Source organism: Dermacentor andersoni, chromosome 4 (genome assembly GCF_023375885.2).
Source record: "Dermacentor andersoni chromosome 4, qqDerAnde1_hic_scaffold, whole genome shotgun sequence".
Taxonomy (NCBI): Eukaryota; Metazoa; Arthropoda; class Arachnida; order Ixodida; family Ixodidae; genus Dermacentor; species Dermacentor andersoni.
This window is the reverse complement of record NC_092817.1, coordinates 61,519,657-61,543,851: the sequence shown is the minus strand read 5'-3', so window position 1 is coordinate 61,543,851 and position 24,195 is coordinate 61,519,657. Positions and strand designations below refer to the sequence as shown.

Below are 24,195 nucleotides of genomic sequence, written 5' to 3'. Positions count from 1 at the left end.
AGGCCCAAGACCCAGCATTTTCAATAAATGCAATTTATGGATCTTAATGTGATGTAGCAGCAACTTCACAGCAGAGGTGCAAAACTTATTCCGATAATATATCTAAGATACTAAATACTAGGCAAAAAATTTACTACCTTTGCATAGCTCGGAGGCAAGGCCCCTTTAGCCCATAGGGTCGAACCTCCTACGTACCCCCTTTCATGCCTCAAAACCAGCCTTCTTTTTTGATGCAGTAACCTGCGTCAAGCAGGTTTTGGCTTTAGTAATGCTTGAAGTGAGGAGATCGCAACCATTTGCTCCTTCTTTTGCTCTTTTTTCTTTATATATTCACTTTTTATATTAATTTTTTTTCTGATACAGGTACGTGTTACAAAGCTTAATGTTATGCAAATGATTTTCCATTCCAATCAAACCTAGCTACGAGCAGGCTTGTGAGCTAAAAATAGTGTTATATATGAGGTAATTCGATAAACCCTGACTCACCTATTATAACAAATTTTAACAAGATTTTGTGATAGTTCACTAGGGATGGATTTGCTATCTCCAGCAGTGAACAGAAGCAAAGCAGGAATCCATTTATTGAAAACAAAACTACATGCAGTAGGCAGTAATTTTGCCTGTATATTAAAGTGCTCCTCCGCATCACTAAGCAAGGTGTTCTCAATGTGCAAAATTGTTGTAAGCCTGCTCCAGTCCACTTTCTTCAATTTCGGCATAGTACAGGTGCTGCACATCCACCGCAATAGTGCGTCCTGAAGTATGAGGCGTGGTGGCTGCTCCCCTGGCAGCAGACACCCCAAGTTCGATGTATCCAATGCACAGTTCATTATAAGGGAGCTATTTGACACAGAAGGTAGGTTTTGCGTGGTCAATTTGGAGGAAAATTCGGTCTATTTGGGTTCGTTATACAATATAGGACCTCGTTCATACGTTTTGGAAAAAAACTCGAGAGAAAAACTAACTGAAAAGGGCGTATGATCCGAAGTGACTAAAAAATTTGAGACTCAGCTATAGTTGACAAATGACAACTCCTCGCATCTACGAAATGCGAAGAGATCAGCAATTGTTGCACACGAAGCACAAGACGTGCGCCGAGCTGGTGGGGCTTTGGCGGCCCGAGGCACATTTCTGCCTTGTAGGCGGGTACTAGCAGAACACAGCAACAACAAAGCACTCTTTTTTTTAGGCTATTAAATTGCGATTCTGACTTGCGAGTGCATGCCAAACGTGCTACAACCTATTTTTGTTCTTCTGCGCAGTTGCTTCTGATGATCAGCATAATGATCTCCACGAAACTTCCATAAAGAATATTTTTTTTAGTATGCTTTAATATTTAGGATAGACACAATGCATGTAAATACATTTGCACTGTGTGCACACATTCAAGAAAGTGACGATCATAACAAACAACCAGCCTTTATGTAACGTGTCCAATAAACAGACATACATCGTGTTCCAGTGGCTTAAAACTGTGCGTTCTTTTTATTAGGGACAACAGTGTATGTACATCAGTTATATGAGGACTTCAAGTGATGACAACAGCAATTAGTGGATAATTGCAGACACTTCTGCAATAGTATGCGTGAACATTAATGGCACTCAAACAGCAATGCCGCAGAAAGTTGCTCCTGCTGACCATTCTTTTCTAGGCCTTGCACAACTGGTGCGAGAAAAGCTGCAAGCATTGCTTGGTAACTGTATAACAGGGAACACCCTCCGCAATGCATTATGCATTAATTAATTTGCCAACATTGAGACTAGACTTCTATCTTCTGCAGTAGTGTGCGTGAAGTGAACACATGGTAGGCATTTCTTCTTTTAAATACTTGTTCAGTGTCTTGGTTCTCTTCTGGCTTCACCTGCAACGAGACACAAAACAGAAGAAAACAATTAAAGCTGCCACTAATAAGCACCATCTGAACACTGGATTCCTTTTGTGTTTTGTATAAGCTGAGCACGTCTTTGCAAGTTTAAGTATATAAATGTTTTAGACGAGTACAGCTTGTATATTACAATCACACCTGCTTTTTATTTTTTCGGATGTGTAGGGCTCAGCCGATCTGTTTGGTGCCTTTACCATAAATGGCATAACTATACACTATCTGTAAAATAATTTATAAGGAAACTTTAGAGCGATGGGGTTATTTCTTGCCAAGAGATGTGGACATGGTGCTGCACATGGGTATGCACAGTTTCAGTACTGATAAAAGTGCAAATTTTCTCTTGAAGTGGAAAACATTATTACTGCAGCAAGCCGCACAGTGAAAATTCTTTGAGATGGCAAAGCATGTTACATAGCTACAAAAGAAACCCAATTTGGATTTCTCAGTTATGAAGTGTTACAGTTCTAGAAAAATTTGTCCTGGTCCAGTGATCAAACCCGGGCCCAATGCTTTACCAATACTTTAACGTCTGAGCTAACCATGAGGCCAGTAATAGCAGAGCCAGGCTAAATTATTTCTCCAACTCTTAGCCGAGGGACACTGACTCTGGCAAATCAGTTATGTGGAAGCCCATAAGATGGAGGAAGGTTCCCCTTCATCTAAAAGAGCAAAGTCTAAAAGAGGAAATGCCTGCAACACCATGTTACCAAGGCTAACACAATAACACTTTTCTCATTTTCCAGCCATGGTGAGAAATGAGAAACTGACAAGAAGATGTGTATTGTGCATGAAAACATGTTCACAAGAAAGCATGAACATGGTGCAATGACTACAATGAAGCCCCCTGAGCAATAGCATGTTTCCACATATATCACGCAGACGTGAACTGCTAAATGCAGAACCCCAGGACAGGTTTTCTTTTTCTAAACCGAAGACACGCAGCACAGCTGTGGGGCTGTGTAGCCATGCGATGCAGGAAAACTGAACTCAGTTTGGCACAATGAAAGCTACCTGCAGAGAATTTACAGAAAAAGAAAAGGTAACACGAGAAAGGAACAAACATTTTCACAAATATATATCTGGAGGGCATGGATAGAAGCAAACTCACATTTCAAATGTCAAATTTTGCACGAAGGCTCTTCTATGTAAACACTATATTAAATTAGGCTTTTTACGTAGTCCCACTTTACATCTGGCCGTTGACCATTTAAAGATGAGAAATTACTTTCACAATTTCTGGCAAGCCAACTTAATTTTTTTGTCCCTGCCATGGCTGCTTAGTGGTTATAACATTGCGCTGCTAAGCACAAGGTCTAGGGTTCAATTCCCAGCTGCTGTGGGCATATTTCGATTGGGGCAAAATGCAAAAACCCTCGCGTACACTGTATTGAAGGCCCATTAAACAGCCCCAGGTGGTTAAAATTATTACAGAGTCCCCCACTATGGCGTGCCTCATAATTGGATCACGGTTTTGAAGCGCAAAATCACAGAAGTGATTTCTCATCTTTAAATGGTCAACGGCTAAATGTAAAGTGGGACTATGTAAAAAGCCTAATTTAATATAGTATTTACATAGAAGAGCCTTCGTGCAAAATTTGACGTTTGAAATGTGAGTGGAAGCATCACGAAAAGCTCAAAAAGAGAACCATTTTCGAAAGCTGAAAAAAGTTTCGTCATTACTGCTCCCTAGAAGAGGCGCACGACCTAGAATGTGGAGCTACTTGGTGTGGATTCTGAGATAAGGCGGCGTATGTGGCTGCCCACGATGCGCTGAGAAATGACGGAGGCGGCATGCTGGGACTTGCGTCATAGCAACAACCACCAGGTGCATGCATTGTCTTGCTTAGGTGCTGTTTAAAGACTTCTAACAAGAAAATGATATACAATTATCAGCCCTGCAGCATTGTCAAGATTGATTCAGTGTTATATAGTACTACTAATTTATAATAAATTTATCCAAAGTGAAATTGCACTGCAGTTGGTCTTTAAAATTTCAGTTGAGAGTCTGTGCTTCATCGGTGTGCTCTCACCCTTTGTCTTCCATTTGTTCATGCGGTTCCTATAGATAAACCAGTCAAGTCACCCAGTCATTGTGTTTCACTGAATGTCGATCACGTGCGCTCACTTTTCATTTATGACTTGTCATTCCAGTAGGCAAAATTTCAAGAGTGTCTGAGACACAAACCTCAGACGTTCTGGCATTCCTCCTCGGACTGTGCAGGAGGGGGAGGTTGGCTGGGAGAGGAGCTCGACGAGGAGCGGCTGCCACCACCACGAGCACCAGTCTTCTGGCTCAGCTGGCTGACACGCGACTCCACGGCCTGCACGAACTGCACATTGAGGCTCAGGTCCAGCAAGCTGTTCAGCTGGTAAGGGTCCCGACGCATGTTGCAGCTCAGCACCATGTGGCCATTCTGCTCAAACTGGAAGCAGTCGTGCCCTGTGCACAGCACAAGCAGATGCATGAGCAAAATAGTTTCGTATGGAATGGTATACATGGAATTTTTACAAAGAACCTACTGGCTCAGTGAACCTGGTGTTTCTGCAGAACAAGAGCATAGCCAGGGGGAGCATGTGTGCGTGTGTGGCAGGGAGGGGGGGGGGGGGCACACTGTGCAGGTGGCTGCTAGGGAGCTTTAATGGCTTTGCAGATGTAGATTCAAAAGGATAGACAGTTGGGCAAGTTGGTACGGTAACATGATTTTGGCTTCTAGCGCGAAGTGAAACACGGACACAGAAAGGAGCAGACAGGACGAGGACGAAAGATGTAGATTCTATGCCAGCTGTTCAAGAAAAATTTAACAGTTGGTATAATTAGATATAAATATGCATTGTCAATATATATATTTTCTAACTTACATATATTTGTTATCTCTTGTATCAGATAAATTCATGACATCAAACACAACTGCAATGGATGTATGGAAGCCACCAGAATATTGAAAAAGAGTGACCTGCCTCATGATGATTTGGTTCAGGCAACCAAATTCTGTTATCAAGACAGCTATTCAATACAGCTTGAGCCCCGTAAAAGCTGTATAATGTGAAATGCAGCGTTGCAATGGAGGCTATGAAGATGTGGCTAGCAGGAAAGAACACAGTCGGCCGCCCACCAGAATTCATCCTTCAACTCCAGGAAATGGTGAAAGAAGGCCCACAGTATGGAATCTGGGGTCCAGCATGGGAAATGGGAGTTGCACCGTTCACCATGAAGCTGGCTGTAATTAGGACCTCCGCAATCAGTGCTACAAGGGGCAGAAAGGCCAACTACTCACACAAAAGGCTCGAGGCAACTGCCTGATTAATGCAAAAAGCAGCCTCAACAAAGTGAAACATCCTGTTGAACCAGGGACAATTTGGTTCAACTCCGATTTAAAAAAACTTTTTCCAAGACCAACTAAACAACCCCCAAAACAACACATGGCCGGCTTTCAATTCATTGGATGTTCTGCGGGTCAGGACAACAAAATTTCTTTAAAGTGTGATGGTGTTCTGATCTGTCTGTCTCCAGTGAGGGTGATGTGATGCCTCCACAAGTCTTTGCACTGGAATTCAGGCTCTATTTGAATAGGTATGCGGAGCTGTTGAGCACTGTTGTGAAGCGTTAGGTGGAAAGGGTGGCTGCTGAATGGCCCTATGTGTGGCAGCAAGACTCTGCTCCCAGCCATGCTGCTGGGAAAACTCATATGTGGCTGTCCAAGAATTTTCATGATTTCACTGGTCCCAAAATTCGGCCCCCTACCTGCCCTGATTAAAATCTTATGGATTATTATTATGCTGGGTGTGGTTGAGCATGTGAACAATTGTACTGCCAGTAATGTCAAGACCCAACTGATCGACAAGATTCAGGCCGCTATTGCTGCTCTTCCTCAGGACACTGTGAAGGCCACTGGTGTCGGATTCTGGAGCCACCTCAAGGTAGTTGTAGATGCTTAGGGTGGCTTCTTTGAGTAGTTTCGCTTTCTCATCTTTTCACCTTTATGCCCCTTTTCTAAGTGCACAAAAAATTGTTTTGCTGGAGTTATGGCCTCTTCTCGTTTTCCACCAACAAGAGTCAAATTTACCCTAATCACCCTGTGTGCAAGGAGTTGCCATGGAAAGGGGGTGATGGCAGGGGTGTGCTTAGGAGATATTTATTTTCCCCCACCTTTCTCCAGCAGGCACCATTACGCATGACTAAGGTCACGGAATCAGCAGACACATCTGTAGCTATCAAAAACCACCAAGTCTCTCTGTGTGCCAAGAAAATTACAAATTTTTAAAATGTTGCAGGGGTTCTAATGGGCAAGTCAGACATGAAACAGTATTAATGTGGACAAAGCCCCAGAAATTATCTATGTAACAATTATTCTTTGGTGCAGGCAATTTGGCAACGACCAACATTTGGTCAGGTTCTGTGTGAATACCTTTGTGGCATACCGCGTGACCAAAAAAAGCTTCAGCTACTCATATCCACATTAATATACCAAAAGAAACCTACTACCTGGCTTATTAAAAAAATTTAATTCAATGTTATCACTCCTTATTTCAGCACAGTGTTTTATCTCACCAACTTAAACACTAATTTTGTAGAGGCTAGTTCTGTACTCAAACAAACAAACAAACAAAAAACAGAGAGACAGGAAGAAATTTGAAATCCACATAAGCAGCAAGAAATTCCTTTAAATTTTCAATTTCACAGTGCACTGAAGCTAAGCACTTGCAAGATTGATCAGCAGAGCACTATACCAAGAATTACAAGTGATGCTTAAGACACATAAGCATGGAATCATGTGGTGCAAAACCCACTCTTTGTTCACAAGCAAACAGCACCCTGTTACCTTTCCCATCGAGGCTCTGCCGGATCTTGTGCTCCTCGTACTCAAGGTGCTGCTCCAAGCGCATCTCAGGCGGTGCCTGCTCGCTCAGCAGTTTGGCATTCTGGTAGAGCCAACGCTCCCGTTGTTCCTGATACTCCCGCAGCTGACCGAGAGTGCGCTGCAGAGACCTGGAATGAGGAAGGCAGTGATGGGGAGATTGAAAACTGGCATACTAACAGTGCATGCAACAAACACAGCAGGAGCCCGCACTACCTGCTTTCTTTCTTTTAAGAGGAAGCTTTAGCTAGGGGCTAATTCCAATTTCGCTATTCAAGTAGTAAACTCCTATTAACTCGAAGCTGTAAAAACCGGGGAAAATTTTGCAATAAGCAAAGTTTTGAAATAACCGAAATCCAGAAATTACAAGCCCTCTGGCTCTGAGCACATTGATATGTCACTGACAGCATCCTAAATGAAAGGGTAAAAATGAATTCAGTGGCAATTGAGTGGTAAATGAAAGAGAAATGTGTTGGCATTGCATCGCACCTCTTTGAGGTCCCAGATCCATGATTTAAACCGAATTCCCCACATTGCAAATCATTCTTCAGGAGTTCAATCGACACATGTCCTGCCTCTTCGAGGAGCTAAATGCAACTGACAGTGGTCGGGAGCAGACCATTGTCAGTCTCTACATATATATACAGTAGCAACAATATACAAAGCAGCCGCAGTAAGAACTAATATATCTAGAACTTCAGAATTCTTAATTTTGGGGGAAGTGCAGACAGGTTCTTTTTATGGTGCCAGCAGGAAATGTCTTCAGGCACTGGAGATGGAACATGAGGAATGCCGAGGCACTATTATATACTTCTTACGTGTGCTGAGCTTCCAAAGCGCCCTCCAGCTTGCTGTGGCAGTGAACAGCATGGAGACGCTGACGAGCATTTTGGAAGTCAGGCTGCACTTTGAGGGTGTTCTCGAAGCAGACAATGCTCTTGTTGTAGTCTGCCAAGACCTGCAACCAAACGGGGGACAAGATCACATATATGAGAATAGTGATACAGACATACACAGCACTTTGTAGATTCCCAGTGACAAAAAAATTAAATCTACGAGCAGAACTTTGCACACACATGCAGCGGCAGTTAAATGCAATGCACTCATGAGTTGCAACTCGTTAGAGTTGTTCTACTTTAATGTTTCCCATTTGCATTTTATGTGCGAATAACAGCGCAATGCCCAAGTGAGACATTAACGCGGGTCACTCACAGCATAGATATTGCCAAGTGTGAAGTGGCAAATGGCATTGTCGGGAGCTGTGTCCACGGCAGCGTGAACTACAATAGCAGCTTCTTCAGACAGGTGGGCCCGGTGCAGGACATTTCCCAAGCTGATCAAGGCCACATCCTTGTGCTCCCTGCATTGTGCATGTTTGAAACACCTTTGCATCACAGACATCCTTGGCTAGCAACAGCTGTGAAGCATCGGACCTGTGCTCCACCTCACCAACACGAAGACACACAGAGAACTTATGTAGTGGATCAGTCAACCATGAGTAAAAAGCAGAAGAAAGGTTTGTCCGCTGTATGGAACTAATCCTCTTGTATGGGACACCGGTTGAGTGAAAGGATCATGGAGAGAGAGACAGAGGGAAGGGGAAAGGCAGGGAGGTTAACCAGAGGATCCGGTTTGCTACCCTACAAAGAGTAGCAGAACACAATGAGCAAGCCTTCTCTTTTCTCTAAGACAAACAGGTGGTTCTCTATCCTGATTGGCTGATATGGCCCCATAGCTTTTTGTCCACTGCATGCAATGTGCAAAACTGTGTATCTATGCTATCTGTCACATAGGATTAGCATGAAGAGCAGCAACAGAAAGAACCACATAAAATGAATTGCATAATTAACTGGCTATTGCAGTCAGGTACTCAGTATCAACACACACTGCATTGTCTCCTGCCTAGTTCACTCTCTCATGCAGCCTAATTAAAGTTTAAAAAATAAGAAATGATCAACCAAATAAGGGACAAATATCAATGTTTCACAATGCCCGACCTTGACTTTCTCAATGGCAATTCCTGCCTAGCACAATTTTGATTCCCTCGCTGTTAAGAGGCAACTGCAACAAAACTTTGAACTGTTTAAAAACCATAGTTCCTGACAGTGCAGACATATGCAAGGCCTTCATGCAAAATTCAATGTTTGAGATATGAGCGGATACAATGAGCTCGCATAAATGTTTTTGATACCAAAAAGCAAAAGACATCGACATCGGCAAAAAGGTGAGTGTGACAAAAGGATTTGCGTTTCTTTTCTTCTTTTTTTTTTTTTTTGACACAATGTGATGTAGGCATGTCGTGCAAGGAAGCAGGGGGGTGTGTCAAAATGGGGCTGGCAATTTTTTTTTTTTTCTTAGGCAATCTTAAGTTCTTTTTTTTTTTTTCAGTGCACACACCCCGTAGTCAGATTTAATTGTTATAATCCATAGTGCAGCATGAGAGCGTTGAAGTAAGTGGTTTATTTTACCATAGAACACATACAAACGTTGACGGTGCATCGGCTGCTGGTTGTTATATCTGATATAGTTAAAACCGGCATCGTTATAAGTGGATTTGACTGTATAACCACACTTATACCAGTGCCACACAGGCACAGGAAATGACATTAACTTGCTAATGCCTTAAATTTTAATGCCATTTGCCTTAATGTCATTTGTTATTTAATGCATTCACCAGAACTCATTTGACTGAGAAATGCGCACCCTCAACTTCGCAGCTTGCACGCTGCAGTATAATTGAAGTATTTAGAACAGTCCCTACCATGTAAAAAATAATTTATACACAACTTTCAACTACAATGCTCCTGCAAGGAGTTGTACTTGGTGAACTTCCTCAGGTCAACATTGGAACCGCTTCGACAAACCAAGTGCCATATTGGTTTTGGGCTTCGGATTTGACTTGGAATGGCTAAAGTTTCTATGGTCGGTTGCAGCGTTGTAAAATACAGAAACAAACTCAAGCTCACAGCATCACAGTATGCTCGCTTTTATAATTCACTGTTCATGAAGGTGCAAAGTGAACTTGTATATGTATATTTTTTTTTAGTAGCACCTTAAAATTGCTCACTTCAGAAGATGCTGTCTTCAACATCACCACATCATATGTCATTAAAGTTAGACGTTTGGCAGCTCTGCCGAAAAAAATGTCATTAGTGAGCTTAAGGCATTAACGAACGAATGTCACATTTTGTGCCCGTGTGGCATGGGTATTAGTTATAGTGAGGTTCAAAGTACAGGTATTCTGTGAACAAGATACCATAAAAAGTTAAATACTTCGGCATATCAAGAATCACATTATACTGAAGTTCTTTATATAGAGGTTTAAGTGTACTATACTCGTTTTAATTCATTTATAACAAATTTAGCCAAAGTGAAATTTCACTGCAGTTGGCCTTCAACTCTTAACCGGAGAAGCTCGGTTTTCATTTAAACAGCATTCAGGCACAAATCCCATCAGGTGCAAGCTATTTATAACAAAAGCAGTTCTGTAAAACCTTGCAATGCCAAGAGACTTTTGTGCAAGAGAAAGGCATGCCACAAGCCTGACTATAGCAGTGTGATGCAGAGGGAGTTGAAAAAGAAAGAGATAGGAAGAGAAATTTATACTGGTTTGAACAGCTGACATAGTACCACAAAGGTAAAAAGAAATAGTTAACTATGACTTTACAGTGCCAACCATTTAGTGTCAACCAGGTTGTCTGTCAGCACTGTGTACGTTATCTCTGCTTTCATCCTGCCCTTTGCACTTTTTTTGAAACCCCTTCATCATGAACCAACCAGCCCAATTCAGCACACTCCTACCAGGAATTTCACTTCATGGTGAGACCAGCTGACTCCCTTTGTAGCATTTCACTACAGATGGATGGATGACAATTGTTTTCTTCACACACTGTCACACATGACTACACTCTCAGCTCACAGGTGAAAGTCCGGATGCAGGTGACCCACCTGGGAGAAAAGTGGAGTGCCCTGCGTACACACTCAATGGCACTGGCAGCATCACCCTGCTCCCTCCAATAGTAAGCCGCTAAGTTGAAGATCACCCAGGACGTATTGTTCTAGGCCAAAAAAAAAAAAGGAATCTGTTCATGGTCACACACATACATGTTCAACATTTTGAATGACAATGTAGATAAATAAACACTTAAGACTGCTAGATCATTCTCTAAAGCACTTGTACCTCTTAAGTAAAATAGAGGTTCATTATTAGCAGAGAAAATGAAGCCCAATCTTTCTGCACCACCAATGGAGTGAGCTTGACATGAAGAATTCCCTCATATCTTTTGCCTATACGGATCGCTTTTGTGCAGGAAGAAAAGTCCACAGATGTTGGAAGATTAAGTCCTTGAAACAGGTGAACAATACTAACTTGCCAAATGATGGAGAAAAATATATGTGGTGTCCAGTGGAACAAATATTGGAAAATTAAAAATGTTTGTTGTATTGCAGCTTTTGCTATATCGAGTTTCCTTGTAATTTAAATTTGCATGTATAAGCTACTGCATCTAAAATCATGACCCACCCAAATTACAACAGTCAGGAAGTTTATGCTATTAGCAGGCATTATCAATATATGTAATGCGACCCTTGGAAAAATGCATATTACGGTGTAGACCAATCATAATGTAAGTATGTTGGCGCTGTAACCATGTGCATTATAGCAAAAGCATTCCTTCTTGGAGCCTGTTAGTAGTCGTTATCATCGACATTATAGCAATATAATCCATCCTTGAAGCATGTAGGCCTTGTATCATAGTGGTACCACACCACGACACCAGCTGCTGGCTGAGTTGGGTACATTCTGTATTGACTCTGAAAGTTGCACAGTACGCAAACAGCAATAAACTAATAGAAACAAGTCTTTCAAACACCTTCAGAAAATACCTACCATACTGAATAACTTAGCCCTGCCTGCGTGAATATGCTTCATGTTGATAGAGTTTTAGCCTGTTTGTAAATGTATGCAGAATGACGGGTTATCAAAGAGATGTACTGAAGCAACAATGCTAGTCAGTAAAACCTCGTTAATTAAGCTCTTGTTAATTTGGAAAATCAGATAATTCAATGCAATCATGCAATCAAAATCTCGTTAAATCAGACCTATTTGTCTGCACATAGGTTAATTCGGACAACTCTCAGAACTCGGCGAGTACCGCATATGTGCGACACAGAGCAAGAACAGCTCTAGCACAAGTCTGCATAGCCATAGTTATCAGCAGAAACCGTACACGAATGACAGCAACACCGGAATGCATCATGCCTATTTGTGCCTTTAAAGTCTTTATTCTTGCATTGACCGCCTCGCACAACACTGCATCATCAGTGTGCCTTCATAATTGCGTAGTCACCATCTATGTTTGCGTCGATAGCGACCAGGGTTTAGTCCGCAGCGGTTGTGGCTAACAGTAGCTTCGTCTTGACTCAGTGCATGCATCAGCCAGGTGCCTTCAGAACCGCAAGGTCGCCGTCTATGAACACGTCAATTGCAGCCGTGGTTTCGTCCGCAGTGGTTGCAGCAAAGAGTTGTTTCATTTTGACTTGTTGCAAAGCTGGTGAGGATATAAAGCAGTGGCCAGATCTCGATAGACAGACAGTTTGTTGGTGACCAGCCCACTGGTGAAAAAATAATTGGGATATGCACGCGATAGTGAAAAAAAAGTGTCTCAGATGAAGGCGTGTGCAGCAGTCACACTGCGAAAGAAGTCGCAAGGCCTTTGCCACTGAGAGAGTCAATCTGTAACGAGATGATGACAATCTGCCTTTTTCGCAGCGCGACGGTGCATGCATGCTGCCCTGGCCTAGCAGATTAGCCACGAAACATTTTGGAAGGGATGCACGTGCAGCCACATGGCCAGATACTGGGAGACAGTACCCCGAAGAAGAGACAGAAAATTTTTTTAAAAGTGTACAGAAGCGCACTGCAGCAAACACTCATGCAATGTACCCCTTTGTAACTCCACTGGCACATAGCTCTACGTTGGTGCGGTGCCGAAAACGTGCGTAGCGCGAGACTGCAACTCCACTCTAAAACAGAAAGCAGTCAGGGCCCCCAGGGCTTCGTCCGGACTGCACTGTGAAACACGCAGTTGCCGCCTTGCATTGATGGCTACAAACTTTACCGGCAAAGCATTGCACTTGGGTGACATTTCAAAAACATCACATTGCTGACGAAGTCCTCTTGCAGCATCGGTCCTCTCTTTCTGGTCGTCGCAGTGTGTGCCGGACTTCACGTACTCGTTTAGGGCACGGTAACACTGGGTCAATACGAGACTGACAAGATGCTGACGCCAACGGTTGGCCGACTATTCGGCACAGTGTGTCGCTGAAACAATTTTATTATAATAGACCCACAACGACGTAACCGACGGGCATCAGTAGTCGTAGCGCAACAAGCTTTCTTATTGATGGCACAGACAAAATCTGCATGCCAACCACGACTGCTCGACTGAACCCCACGCAATTGGCCATCAAACCAACAACGCGATAGCTGCAGTGCCTTCGCTTGTATATACAACCTTTGTCCGTAAAGTTCCGAGACTGAGTTCATTAAAAAAACATGCGTTTAACATTGAAATCATTTGTGCAGCACCCCTTCTAAATAGTCTCCCGTGCAGTCTATACACAACTTCCAATGCTTCTTGGGGTCTTGGAAACGTTGGAAAACGCTTCTTTTGGCAGGGCTGTCAGCTCTTTTCTTGAATGGCCTCCACGCTAACCATCCAGCAACCTTTTAGGGCTCTCTTCACACGAGGAAACGGGAAAAAATCGCATGGGGAGAGGTCAGACGAGTATGGCAGATGGGGAAGTACAGTAGTGCAGTGCTTGGCGAGAAATTTTGTCACGCTGAGAGCAGTGTGCGGCCTTGCGTAATTATGGAGCCATTGTCCAGATGCCCATAAGTCAGGGCGACGGCGTCGCAGTGCATCACGCATGTGTTGGAGCACGCGGATATAAAACTCCCGATTCACTGTCTGCCCTTGTAGGATGAACTCGTGGTGAATGACACCTCCGGCATCAAAAAAAACTATCAGCACCGTCTTTGTTTTGGTCTTCTGTCGCCGCACCTTACTCGACGCTGGAGAGCTTGTGGACCGCCATTCGGCGCTCTGCCTCTTTCCTTGAGGATCGTATTGAAAACACCATGTTTCGTCTTCAGCAATGATGCTGTTGACGAATGTAGCATCCTTCTCTGCCTTGGAGAGCAAATCAGCGCTCACTGATGCCCGCGTGTCCTTTTGGTTCTGTGTGAGGGAGTGCGGCACAAGTCTGGCATTAGCTTTCGTTTCCCCAAGTTCTCACGTAAAATTTGGTGGCGTGTTGTCTTACTAATGTCAAGAGCATACGATAGCATGCGGACTGTAATGGTGCAGTCTTGCTGTATGATCTCCTAGATCTGAGCCACCTTGTTTTCATTCCGTGAGGTTGCAGGGCGCCCCTGCCTTGTGTCGTCTTCCACCGATGTTCTCCCTGAAACGAACCTCTTGTGCGACCTGAAAACTCGCGCCCGCGATAATGTCTCATTGTTGTAAGCATCACGAAGGAGCTCATACGTCTGTGTGGCTGTCTTGCAAAGCTTCACACAGAATTTTATGTTTACACGCTGTTCAAGGTGGACGTTCATCTCTCCACATTAATTCACAGTAGAATGCGCAGACGACTAGCGACAACATATTTTTCTACATGTAGTGCCATCTAGCGGCTGCCACAGCAATTAACATAAATAGCTCAGGTTAGCCCGAAAAGATGGCGCTACACATACGCACCAACATTTGTTTTGGGAAATCATTTCTAGAGAAGAAAATAAATCAGTCTCGAAACTTTATGGACAAAGTTTGTACAATTAATCGCACTCAAGATGGGTCAAAACATGCATACCAAGTTGCAATGCACAAGTTTTAGTTATCTGAAGCCATGCACATGAAGTTTAAGCCAATGTTGATCCTGTTTAGGGAAGGTTGGGTTACGCCTGGCACTGTCGCGTTCGTGCACCCGCCACCAGTGGAGCTGAACATAAAGGTAAGCAGTTAGGATGAAGGAAACTGCTCTTATAGTTCAGTTGTGACCCTATAGCAATTTGATATCAATTATCTTCACTTCGCACGGCGCACACACAAGAAGCAGCAAGCGCTGACACAACGTTGTGCCAACATTTGTACTTACGCTACCATTCTCGAAGGCTACCAGTCGTATTCGCTATGTACATGGGTGGGTCTGTATGTGTTGTTATGCTGACACATTTCTTAGTTACAGAGAAGCACAGTTTACCTCTCGGTCAAACTGGAAACAAGAGACAGTGCATTTGGTGCAGCAGTATAAACTTGCTCAGTTACCATCGGTGTCAGCGATGGCATCTGTGTTGTCGCGGTAGAACTACACGGCCTGTAAATGAATGCTTCTGCCGAGCATAGCTTCCTCTAAAAATACTTTATGGCATGCACAAGCTGTATGATGAGGTTAAAAAAAGAAAAAAAACAAGACTCACTTATAAGAGCCCATAATATATGTGTCTGGGTCACAGTTGTCATTGTTTAAGTGGCTCAGCCGTTCATATAGACTCGTTCCTGGGTGGAACAACGCGGCTCATATGCGCAGATATATATGTTTTACTACATTTTGACATTATTTCCTATCAGCGATGCACCATTTCCACAATATCCGAAGCTAACAATGATCTGTGGCTGTAAATGTCAAACTCGATGTGCACATGGAAGGCTGCACTCAAAGACTTCTTGAATATGTGAAATATTGAATGAATGTATAAAATTAATACGAAAATCGATGTGTAAGAGCAGACATCAGCAACAACAAACTCCAAGGCAGCTGCACCGGCAGATCGAACTAAGCCAACACCTCCTAAAATAGGAAGCGTTGACTCAGCATGCTTTTATTGGTCGTACTGTTAGCACAATAGTGCACTCAGGCCTGCTGAACCAGTAGTTGATGAGTGCTACATGGCTTCCAGGAACGACAGGCTGCGCCGGAGATACCATTATTAATTCATCTCAAACCACGAAACGTACAACCCATGCACACTCAACGTGGGCTCAGGTACACAAATCAACTGGCGAAAGCCCCTATACCCTTCCAAAACATTTCTAGCACGTGCGGCAGAGGGCAGCACAAGAACATAAAAAAGGCACATTGCAGCTTCTGCACTGCTTTTGTGCAAAATAGAAACAGGAAACAGGATTAATAGAGCACTGTAGTGATCTATTATATTCCACTTAACTGCTGGTGTAAAGCATCGATAGTGACATAACCGATCAAGTAAGCCCTTTTGTGATTTTCCTTCAATGAGAACACAACTGGAGTCAATGCAAGCAAAGGTAATAGTGCATTATAGTGATAAAGGTTTTAGATATGAAAGTTATGATCGAGACCAGATGGGCAAAAGGCTAGATGCCAATAAATGTAGTAAAACCTGCAAAAATCAAGCAGGAGAGGTGACTATATGTCTCCGCCCAGTTTCAAAAGAGATGCCAATAAACATCATCATCCTCATCACCACTGCTGTCCTTGGCTTCGATAATCCGTAAACGGTAAGATGTTTACGGACAAGCTAAAACTTTCTACTATGTGGGTGTAGTTGTTCCGCTATTACAGCCACAAGCATATGTAATAGGGAAATACTGGTGTTTTCTCCTGACAATAAACAGCTTTAAGTGAGTGCCTCATTATCAGGGCCTTTTTCTCGATTCTCTGTAAGTATACACAAAGGGCTGGAGAATGGAGGTGTAGTAGTCTTACCTTCGCCATGGCCTTATACACCTCGTAGCCGAATTGCTCCGTCCCTTCAATTGCCGAGACAGCCCGATGCAGCCCAGCCTCTGGTGTCATGGTCAGGTTCTTTCTTTCTCGAACACCCTAGTGAACACAGCCAAAATAGACACAAAATACTGTGTCCAGTCACATAAAGAATTGGCACTTTCACCAGGTTTAGCCCTTGCCCAGTTGTGGTGAAAACCAACTCTTTCAAAATTTTGTTGTGACAGTTTCGCACACAAAGCCTGATTTCCATGTTAAGCATATCCAAGAAAACATGACGGTATAAACTGTCAAAGCACAAATAGTCAAGATAATACATTCGACATCCATAGTTAATATCCATATGGTGAATGGATTACATTGCACCGGCTTTACCATCAAACATGGCAGGTGTCGACTTACAGTGATCTCAGAGATTGAAACAAGTCAATGCTGTAAATTCATATGCCCGTATCCCATGCATTGGGGGCACGTTAAAGATCCCCTGGTGCTCAAAAGTAATCTCGAGACTGCCACTGCAGCACGCCCCGTAATGAAATCGTGGTTTTGGCACCTAAAACCCCAGAATTAATTCACTAAATGTTGAAAATTAATGTGATACTACATGAGGGCTTCTCACTACTGCTTGAATGCATGCATTACATTCTGCCTATCATGCAGTCTGTGCAAGGCCAACATGCGCATCATACACTGAGGTTTGCACAAGTACAGTTTGTATTAGCAAAAACAGAAAGCTGACTCTTGTTTTTATTACAACCCATCACATGAATGAAATATGGTGGTAGAAGCAGTATCTGCATGTCTCCACTACTGTTGAATTACTATATGTCTGCATGCGACACCTTTATGTATACAACATGCTTCTGAATTTAACCTGCACTCCTCATTGCAACTCTGAAAAAAAATCATCCATGCCATGAGATAACAATAGCTTCCAACTGCACTCAAATTACTACTTAGACTCCATAGAAAAAAATCTCTTCGTATTACTGCTCTCTCCACTGCTGTCTGTTAAAAAAGGCGCGGTTTCAGCACAGTGAATAGTAGTGCATTGTTTTGAAGTTGCACTGCAAAACAAAATTCATAGATGGTCCAACCACTCTGTACTGAAGTTTCTTGAGTTCTTAATGGTGATAATATGTGTGAAAAGACAATACTAGTTGGCAATACATAAAATGCTTTTACTTAAGAATGGAGTAAGCACCACCATGCAACACCACCACCACCATGCGCACCACCATGCAACTTGAATGAGACCTCAACATTTAGTTGCACATGCTGAACAACACAATTTGGAACAAACCTGAGCCATGCCAGTCACACCACCAATGCTGCAGAAATTGCACAGACAGTGCAAATGACTGCCACTGATTTTTCCACAAGTTTTATTTATTGCAACAGCTAGTAACAGTGTAACATTGGCAATAAACAAGGAACTTCTTAATTCCCATGCAATGACAGTTCATGCATGCTTGCACGGGATGCCAGCGTGGAAAAATTAACACACAAATTAACAAAACCTAACTGGTCAGCCATCAGTGCTAATGCACTAAAGAAGTAACACCTTATGTATTGGTCAGAATTTTATGTTCATACCTTCTTGTAATAGCATCAAACCTCAACTTTACAGCATGTGTATGTTGAAATTTAACCAAACAATCTTCATAAATAGACAAGTACTTACAACAGCTGCATTTTATACTGTCATGGAATTCAGTTAAACCTCAATATAACGAAGTAGGTAAAATCGGTGTTATATCGTTATATCGAAATTTCGTTGTATTGAAATTCGACCTTTTATGCAAATAAGTACAGTCGCCGATCGACTTTTCTTACAAAGAAAGGGGCCGCAAAATTTTCCGAAATAACGGGAAATCGAAAAAAGCAAATTTGAATGAGAATATAATTCATTCTGATGAATTTGGGACTCGTCGACGAATGATGCGATTTCATGCCACGTCGGCGATATCTTCACAGAGGCGGTGCGAATTAATCGAAGCCAGCCACGCTTTCGCGTACACTCCGCCCTTGCGGCTGATAGCCCCGGCCACACTGCGACGACGCTATCATGATAAGCGCCGGCAGCGGGGAGCGAATCCTTCGTCTGCCTCCCGCTCCAACGGGTCTCCGAAACTCGAGATTACGCAACCTTCAACACTACACGTGCAGAAAGACAGCTTACACGATGCCACGCCCATTCTTCGCACACGCGACAGATTACTTCTAAAGCAGGCACGCGGCTGTGTATGCGCTCAGCCGCGCTTACAACAATGAGCAGCCTCGGCCGAGAGGCGTGGCGGAAATCGCGATGTGCGCCGACTTAACCCCCAACCACACCCATCCTCGCACGCGCTTGATCGCGTTACCGCAAGCTCGCTCCCCTCGCCCTCTTATCCTTTGCTTGTGCGGGAAGGCGGCACTAGTGCTTGAAGCCACCATCTTTCTTTCTCACCCTCGCACTTTCACTCACACCTAAAGTATAAAGTGCGCGGGGCGTGATAGGATATTCTCGCACTTGGAATTTATACGGAACATGATGCGGCTCCACTTCAATGGTCGCTCTTGTCGCGCAGCATGCGATTCTAGAGGTGCGTCTGCAAGCAGCCGCTTGTAATTCAATCATTTGATCATCTGCGTCCGTGGAAGTTTTCCTTTATTGTCTCGGCATTCATTCACTGTGGAAGCAAAATTTTGTTATATTGAAATCGCATGCAAACACACTTCGTTATATTGCGGTTTTAATTACATGGCGTTCTATGGACAAGAGGTCATGAAAAGTTATACTTCGTTATATCGAGAATTTCGTTATACTGAAGTTCGTTATATCGAGGTTTAACTGTGCTACTTACGGTAAGATGTTCAAAGGAATGCATGCTGAAGTCCAAGTCCAGAGCACGAGAACAGTTGGGCTTTGGAAGGTCACCACGGGCAGCCCGTTGGTCTATTTTCTCCCAGTGACTGTGGCAGATAAGACAAGCGACTTTATATTAGCTTGATCCCAGGTAATGTGTTATGCTGTAGAGGTTATTATCTGTTGTTTGATGTCGCATGTTTGTAATTAAAGGAACACCAAGGGCAAACGTTTTAAAGCTGGAATAAGTTCTACAAAATTTCTAAACCATTATTTTTACTGAGAACACAACTTTCATCAGCAAGTAAATTAACACAACATATAAAACACATAACATTACAAGAATTTGCCCCAGCCTTGGGTAAATAAGAAATGAGCTCTCAAGGATGCCTTATGTTTCTCTTGCAACTGGTACATGCATATCCACAAGTAACATGCACCCTAGCATTTTCAAGCCTCGACTGAGCATTGCATGATGGAAAAGTTACCATTATTTGTTGTTTAATGCGCAGTCATATGCCTGCAGAACATTCTCAAGCAGAAATCACAAAGCCTTTGCTAGATGATGCAAAGATGAAGGTCAGAACAAAAGGGGGGCGCATCTGCTACTCTTGTGCACAACAATACAATACTGTCAACTACTCATTATAAAAATATATTTGCGTTTTAATGTGATAGAAAATACAGGCAGGCCAATTCCACTGGATATTTCTGGTGTAGAGTTCAGGGACACAACCCTTTCCCACTGCTGTATCGAAAATGTCTATGGAAGTGTGGTGCTCTCTCTGTAAAGTGCCCACATTTACTGAAGTGAGCATGTCCAGCTAAGCAAGATCTCCAGAGGCAGCTGATGCAGCATATAATTTTCACTATGCATTAAATGTAAAGAATATACCTTCACCTAGTTTCTTGAGCAAACTACTGTCTTCAACAGAAACTTTCTTGTGATTAAGTCATTGCCTAGAGCAGAATTACACCTCAGAATATTTTAGGATCCCTTAACCTATCACTACAGCTAGGCTTGATATTTACTTTTGCAGTTCTTTTAACAATTGTTAAAAACAGTGAAATAAACTATTGCAAAAGGTTCCATTGCTTCCAGGCTTGTAAGCACTAAATGCTAGCGCAAGCCAGTTTTACAAGCTGCTACACGGTGCTCCATTGCGTAACAATCATTACGAAGAATACTATAAAGTAACAAAAACTTCACCGAATGATCGTGTCGAGAAGAGGCAGCCCTGCAGAAATTACTCTACTCATTTGCAGGTAGACTCACGTTCGTCCTGGAGTACAACAATTTTTTTAGTCTTTATTTTGATAGCAATTATATGGACACTCCAAGCGAATTTTTGCCACCGTCGTCGCCATTTGCGTACCATCGCCATGAGGTTCCATAAATATTTAGGTATATGTATGCTATATGCCACGCTATGCAATATAACATGCGGGTAGCATTGCCACACCATTCTATCACTCAAGTTGCTCATACCAGGTATTACTTCATGACAATATTATTCTTCAGAATTTTGAGTATGGCAGCCCACAAACGTCATGAAACAAAACAACAGTGCATGCCTTTTATATTAAATCTTCCCAGGCTTAAATATTAAAAGTGCAAAACAATAATAGAACTCAAACCTGAAAATGATGTCATTTTATTGGCGCAGCTGGGCATTACCTCTGGGATTGGCCCAGGAAAGAGGTTTGAAACATACCCAATACGGAAAAGTGGTGGTAAGGTCGCTAACAAAGACGTTGGCTTTAATTAATAAACACAAATGAAATTGTCCGATGCCAGGATTCAAACAGAGGACCCTTAGCTCAACAGCTCATTTTTACTTAGTCAGCTTACATGTTTACTTCAATTCATACTGTCACTACAGCTACGAGTCTTACACTTCATGTATTATTCTAACATGATGCTATCACATTCATTGCTTCGCCCTTATGATGAAACTGTGATATTTCTTTCCTTCAAAATTGTCAGTCTAAAAAGCTGTTTCACATATTTTTTTTTTCATACACAAAATTAACATCCACAAAAAGTCAACTAAATGATACATCTGCTACATGGCAGTCATACTTTCCTGAAAAGCACTGCAAAGTGATTGTGGATTACAATGAAGCAAAGAGGACTTAAAACATACCAAATAACAATAGGTTCACATGAAAGTTTATACGACTCACATATGAGACAATGTCATTATAGCAGTTAGTGTAAGGTAACTAGACTTCTGTGAGTGGATCAAAGATTTTCTGCAGCACTGCAAGCTGTCAGACGACATCAAGTAAACAGCGGGAGGCATGGGACAAGAAAATCAGTTGGGCATTTGCAGAGGTTAATTTAATATTTGTGAAGAAAATTCATGAATACAGGCTAGCTAGCACTAAGCAAAAACGTACTAATATGGAATATCACAAGAACAGCTGCAGATGGTTTGTTCTTGCTATTGACGATACAAGATAATGCGAAGCAATGTATGATAAATCAAACGTACCTTGAATACATTAATGGCTACAGCATGTCTTTTGTTCCCTGAACAGCTGCAACAGTTATTCCTGAACATGTAAATTCAGTGGAAGTGCCCTTCTTGAACTTGATCAAAGTTGCAGCAGCCCACCCAAACCTGCTCTGCAAGCTTTCCACTACCAATACCACTGTGCACTGGCAGCCACATACTCATCCCTTCTCTGCCAGCAAGGGTAACCAATGCACCACTGGCACAAAGCATGCGACTTAGTCTCAAAGGCCACTATTATTGATGCAAATTGAGCAAATCCATCTTTTCTAAGGCACCAAAACAAATTAAGGACCCTCGACTTCATAAAGAGCTTATTCGGGTTGCTTGGTACATAGTCAAGAACAAGGAACGGTGCAAGGATTTTTGTTTGTTTTCCTCAAATTTTTCGCTTCACCTTCAGGAGCCCCTTACATATTGCATTGTTTCCATGAAATCATGGGTGACTGCGCCATCTCCCCACTTTCTTTATCTTGTTGCTGTGCTATTCCACACGTGCCAATTCATGTTTAAGTGAATACGAAGTTCATCGAGCTGGAGTGATTCACTATAGAGGGGGCCTTAGATCATGTTCACTGCACAACTTCTGCATTTATAATGAGAAGAAAAAATAATAACAGAAAGAAGAAACCAGGCCGGTAAGAAAAACTGGAAATAGACAAAACAGTAAACAGCCTTCATCTTGGAACACACCTCTGTATCTTATGATCGAAGGGTACCACTGTGCTGACATATAGGTCGAAGTCTGTGAGGGGTTGCCCAGCCAACAGACAGTCCTTGTCAGTAGAGTACAGCCGCTGCTCAACATCAGATGCCTGGTCCTCACACCAGTCGATCTCCTGCTTTCGCTGCAGCAGCTGCTGCTTGAACTCTTCTACCTGCACGGCACGCTCCTCTTGTGCCAGCAGGCCGAGAAGGTCATAAGGCCGCCGCAGGGAGAATACACTGTCGATCTGCGCTTAGCCAAGGGGCAGAGGTCAGTGGCAGTCTAACGTAAACAGAGGTGTATGGTGTGTTATGTGGTCATGTAATGCAGCAAATAATCCACGGTAGAAAAGAAGATATCCTAGCACACCAAGCATCACCATGTAAGTTTACCTAAATATGGTTGCTGTGGCAAGAAGACAGCAGATCGCCTAAGAATATAAGACTGTTGTGCCATGTGAAATTTTCTCTGCCAGAAGCATATAGACAGTCTAACAAACAATTACAATTTATTTCTTACCAGAAAACAGAGAGCGAAAAGAAAGAAGAACTGGGCCAATATACAACACTTTTTTGTATTCGTTATACAAATCTGGTGATATTGTTTTTTGCCTTTGTTCGTAGTAGACGGTCGTCTTTAAACAAAATCAAATAATGCGCTCTCTGCGCGAAGATGAGCGAGCCATATCCAATGTCGCTGGCCTTGTACGCCTTACTAAAGACTATTGCGACATATGCTATAATGACCGCCATTGTCGTCAACAGCAGCGATTACAAGACCATAGCGCAAACTGGGCCATTTGCGTTATCCGCCGGTATATTGCTCAACGCGGAGTTTAACCTTTAGCTGCACACAGATGTGGAGATATTAAGAAGCGATGACATCGATGATAACACTAATCAGCAACACGTAACACTGCCTTAGCTCGCAAGGATGCACTTAAATTTACGAATATTAAAGAATAACAAGCGTTTAGACGCAAAACGCTGGCACGAGCGTAGGCGGCAGCTCAAGAACGCAGTCCACAATACTGAAGCGCAACATATAACATAGAGCAGTGGCCGTGTTGTCACACATATGTATAAACCTACTGTGAAGTAAACTGTGCCGTTTAAAAAATAATGCGACCGACGTTAGGCAAGACATGATTTGATTAACGACCGGAACATCTGTATGTGACCCGACCAATGTGCACCTAGGCGGCACAGATGGTGCTGCGGTAAAACGCACGGAAGAGAATTTCTCCCCACCTGAGGCTGTATCTTGCCATCTTCAGTGACCACCCAGTGCGTGGAACATTCTGAATAGTACGCAAGAAATGAAAGAACAACGTGTATGCAGATTCCGAAAGTAAAACTGCGTTGACCCATTGCGTCCATGCTCCTCTTCCGCAGTGATGACGATGACCATGTCGACGGCGCCTCCCGTTTCACTTTAGTCATTAGTTCGCATCCTTGAACCCATAGAGCTTCTAAATAAATACAGTAGTATGAAACTCTTTACTCTTATGCCAGAAGAAGAATTTGCAACATGACCAGGTGCATCCAAATATTTTACTTCAAAACGGTAAATGAAGTAGAGTCAAAACCGGGAGGGGGAGGAGGGTTGACAT

The 24,195-nt window shown here is 42.8% G+C and overlaps 1 protein-coding gene across 1 annotated transcript; it reads right to left on the bottom strand.

Annotated features, from left to right (window-relative positions):
• Positions 1-1,456: 1,456 nt before the first annotated feature.
• LOC126536189 (tetratricopeptide repeat protein 17) lies at positions 1,457-23,992 on the bottom strand. Its single transcript, XM_050183077.3, has 10 exons — positions 23,834-23,992; positions 22,571-22,830; positions 19,357-19,465; positions 16,490-16,606; positions 10,691-10,800; positions 7,955-8,102; positions 7,561-7,700; positions 6,707-6,873; positions 4,072-4,326; positions 1,457-1,862 (listed from the first exon to the last, which is right to left on the bottom strand). Exons 1-9 carry the CDS (start codon positions 23,960-23,962, stop codon positions 4,073-4,075), a joined length of 1,434 nt encoding a protein of 477 aa, XP_050039034.2. The 5' UTR covers positions 23,963-23,992; the 3' UTR covers positions 1,457-1,862; position 4,072.
• Between the last annotated feature and the right edge of the window lie 203 nt (positions 23,993-24,195).